Source organism: Lactuca serriola, chromosome 8, assembly GCF_051521515.1.
Source record: "Lactuca serriola cultivar US96UC23 chromosome 8, Lser_US96UC23_V15, whole genome shotgun sequence".
Taxonomy (NCBI): domain Eukaryota; kingdom Viridiplantae; phylum Streptophyta; class Magnoliopsida; order Asterales; family Asteraceae; genus Lactuca; species Lactuca serriola.
In genome coordinates, this window is record NC_136415.1 from 45,344,668 (window position 1) to 45,348,456 (window position 3,789).

The 3,789-nt window shown below is 37.8% G+C and overlaps 1 protein-coding gene across 1 annotated transcript; it reads left to right on the top strand.

Annotated features, from left to right (window-relative positions):
- The first annotated feature begins 320 nt into the window (after positions 1 to 320).
- Positions 321 to 3,060, top strand: LOC145070825 (wall-associated receptor kinase 2-like). The gene is made up of 3 exons (XM_079017780.1): positions 321 to 1,353; positions 1,463 to 1,624; positions 1,719 to 3,060. Exons 1-3 carry the CDS (start codon positions 501 to 503, stop codon positions 2,930 to 2,932), a joined length of 2,229 nt encoding a protein of 742 aa, XP_078873906.1. The 5' UTR covers positions 321 to 500; the 3' UTR covers positions 2,933 to 3,060.
- Positions 3,061 to 3,789: the final 729 nt, after the last annotated feature.

The window sequence follows — 3,789 nt, forward strand, 5'->3', positions numbered from 1 at the left end:
CAGTTTAGTTATAAATTTTACATATAATAATTGTAATATTAATAACAAACACTTCAAATTTTATATGAAAAAAAAAAGGTGCGGTGTTTTATTGTCGAGTCAATGATAACAATACGACTTCAGTCATCTCCACACGAAATTGATTTTGTCATTACTCATCTCCACTATAAACGTATTGTAAATGGGGTGTCATAGCTAGGAATGTGAATTACTCAAAATTTTGGAAGGATTCCGTCACATTGGAGGCTTGTTGGTTTAAAGAATTAATCAAAACATATTATATATTGCAGTTTACTTTTTGAGAAGGCTCGTCGTATGCTTCAAAAAACATAGTAAAACAGGGCAAACGTACAGAGACCTTTTCAACAATCAACTAGTTGTTAAACTACAGTTTAGATTCTCAAGATGGGACCAAGTCTTCATGTCGATGCCCATATAAGAAGTTTGATCATTTTCCCCAATCATTAATTATCCAAATCACAAACACACAGAAAGCAACAATGCATTTAAAGATACTACTACTAGTAGCAGCCATGGCAGCTTTGGGAGCAGCAAGTGCTCAAAAAGAGTTAAACTGTGAAAGGTCATGTGGCAATGTGAGTATTGTGTTCCCTTTTGGTTCAAGTGAGAGATGCTACCACACTCCTGATTTCCTTGTAACTTGTAACCGATCATCTGGGGAGCCAATACCTTTCTTGGGAAACAGCACAAGCAATATTGTTATTTCAAACATGTCAGCTGATACAAGTGAGATGGAGATTATGATGTTTGTAGCCAGTGACTGCTACAACATCTCTGGTCCAACTGATACGAGGCGTGCATATTTGAAATTGGCTGTAACAGACAGGGATATCCAGATCTCAACCAAGAACAAGTTTATTGCCATTGGTTGTGACACGCATGCATATTTTAATGGAACAAGAGGGGATGTTTCTGTTGGCACAGGTTGCATTTCTAGATGTGGTAGCAACAAGCTTGTTACAAATGGATCTTGCTCGGGTGTTGGGTGTTGTGAAGTAGCAGTGCCAGAAGGAATGAACTCTTTTCGCATGAGTCTAAGCAGCTATAATAACCATACAAATATAACTGACTTCAACCCTTGTAGCTATGGCTTTTTTGTACAAGAAGGGAAGTTCAATTTTTCTACCACTAATCTGCTTGATTTTCAAAGCCCAAAGATGCCTATGTTACTTGACTGGGGAATTGGAAACTCGACTTGTGACATAGCAATAAAGGACGTGGATAAATTCTTATGCAGGGAAAACAGCATATGTGATAAAACTTATAAAGGTCGTGGTTATCGTTGTATTTGTCGTGAAGGCTATGAAGGCAATCCTTATGTTCGCTGCAACAGTAAGTGATATTCCATATTTTTCTTGTTTCTTTCCGCTATATTCCAATCCTATCGCAGCATCAGTACTGTTTGACCCTAATGAAATGCTTGATCATATGTACTCTACAGATGTTGATGAGTGTCAAAAAGAAGATCATGATTGCGTACATATATGCATTGATAACCCAGGAAAGTATACATGTGAATGTCGAAAAGGTTATTCTGGAGATGGCTGGAAAGATGGAACAGGCTGCACTGCAGATCAATCAATGCTTATAAAGATTTCAGTAGGTAAGTAAAGTGACAATATTATCCTTTCATGTTCAGCTCCTACTACAACAACTTATAAATCATTGTGGTGTATAATTAAAGTTTCTTGTTGCAGGTTCCTCATTTGCTGCCATCGTTCTGATTGTGTTTGTTAATTGGTTGTATTTCGGACTCAAGAAACGTAAACTTATGATCCTTAGAGAAAAATTCTTCAAGCAAAATGGTGGAATCCTGTTGCAGCAAAGAATTTCTGGCGATGGTGGAGCTAATGATCAAGCAAAAGTGTTCACTATAGAGGAGCTTAAGAGGGCAACCAACAACTATCATGATAACAGGATTATTGGTAAGGGTGGCTATGGCACAGTTTATAAAGGAGTACTATCAGATAGCAGAACAGTTGCCATAAAGAAGTCCAAACTAGCCGATCAAAACGATACCCAGATAGAGCAATTTATCAACGAAGTGATCATCCTTTCTCAAATTAATCACAGAAATGTGGTGAAGCTGATTGGATGTTGCCTGGAATCAGAGGTCCCATTATTGGTTTATGAATTCATTTCAAATGGCACACTCTCTGATCATATCCACAACAAAGGCAAGTCGTCTGCTATTACATGGGACATCAGACTTAGAATAGCAACAGAAACAGCTGAAGCCCTTTCCTACTTGCACTCTGCTGCATCAGTCCCAGTCATCCATCGAGATGTCAAGCCAATGAATATACTCTTGGATGATAGTTTTGTAGCAAAAGTAGCTGATTTTGGAGCATCGAGGCTAGTTCCTATGGATCAGATAGAGCTGGAGACAATGGTGCAAGGAACACTAGGCTACTTAGATCCTGAATATATGCAGACGAATCAGCTGACAGATAAGAGTGATGTTTACAGTTTTGGGGTGGTGTTGGTGGAACTGATGACTGGAAAAAAAGCTCTTAGCTTTGATAGGCCAGAGGAAGAGAGGAACCTAGCCATGCATTTTCTATCTTCTTTGAAACAGGGACGACTCTTTCAGATTCTTGATGAACAGCTGCAGAAAGATGATGATCCTAACGAGATCATCAAAGTCGCAACACTTGCAGCAAGATGCTTACATGTTCAAGGAGATGAAAGGCCTTCCATGAAGGAAGTAGCTATGGAGCTGGAAGGAATATTGGCATCAGTGATACAAAAGCATCCGTGGGTGCAAAGTACTTTGAATGAAGAGGAAGTGGAGTATTTGCTTAAAGGACCAACTGATGACTACGAATGCACAGAGGGGGCAACTGGAAGTTCGAGTACATTTGATAGCATCAGCAAGCTTACAATATTACCTATTGCTAGTGGCAGGTAACAGTAGATACTTTGTATCTTCAAGATTGTACTCTATTTTTTTTTTTTGATTAATCTATATATGTATGTTTTATTATTATTTTCTTTTGAAAGAGCACCCAAAGGGAAATTGAACTATCATATGCATGAGTGGTTTGTGTATTCTCAATTTCTATACCATTCATAAACATTTTGACATAAGACCGGATGGTCTAGGTCCAACATGAAGGACCACAAAATCAATTGATTATATACATAAGCAACCAATTAAAGAGGGTACGTGCAGCAAGGACAATATTAGTTCACAGAACATTCTAACAACTGCACCAACTTATAACATGATGATGCTCTCTATTCTATATCGACAAAATAACATCTACTACTAGGAAACCAGGTGAATTCCTACGGAAATTCGTTATGGAATTTTTCGGTCGGAAATTCATGACAGAATGGTGGGATAGGTAAAGTAAGAAGAAGGGACCTTCCGAGTTAATAAAATAAGTTACGGATGAAACGTCTATTCAGATACTGTATGTGAGTACACGTACGTATATATTTGCTATAATTTGGTTAATATATAGCAATTGATGTATTACATGGTTGTGAGAAAAACAAAGCCGAAAAATTGACGTATGGTGCTCGAAAACTCAAAAGTTATTACTATTCCGTCGAAAATCCGTCGGTAATTGGTGACGGATTAGCGACAGAATATCATCAACCGTCGCTAATTACAGACAGATTTTCGACGAACCTTTTCTAATTTTCAAGTTTTCGAGCGCCATAAATCGGTTTTTTTTTTCTGATTTCTTTTTCTCACACCCATTATGAGATGAGTGTCTACCATATTTAAGACATGAGCAATAGTATATTTTAGGAAAG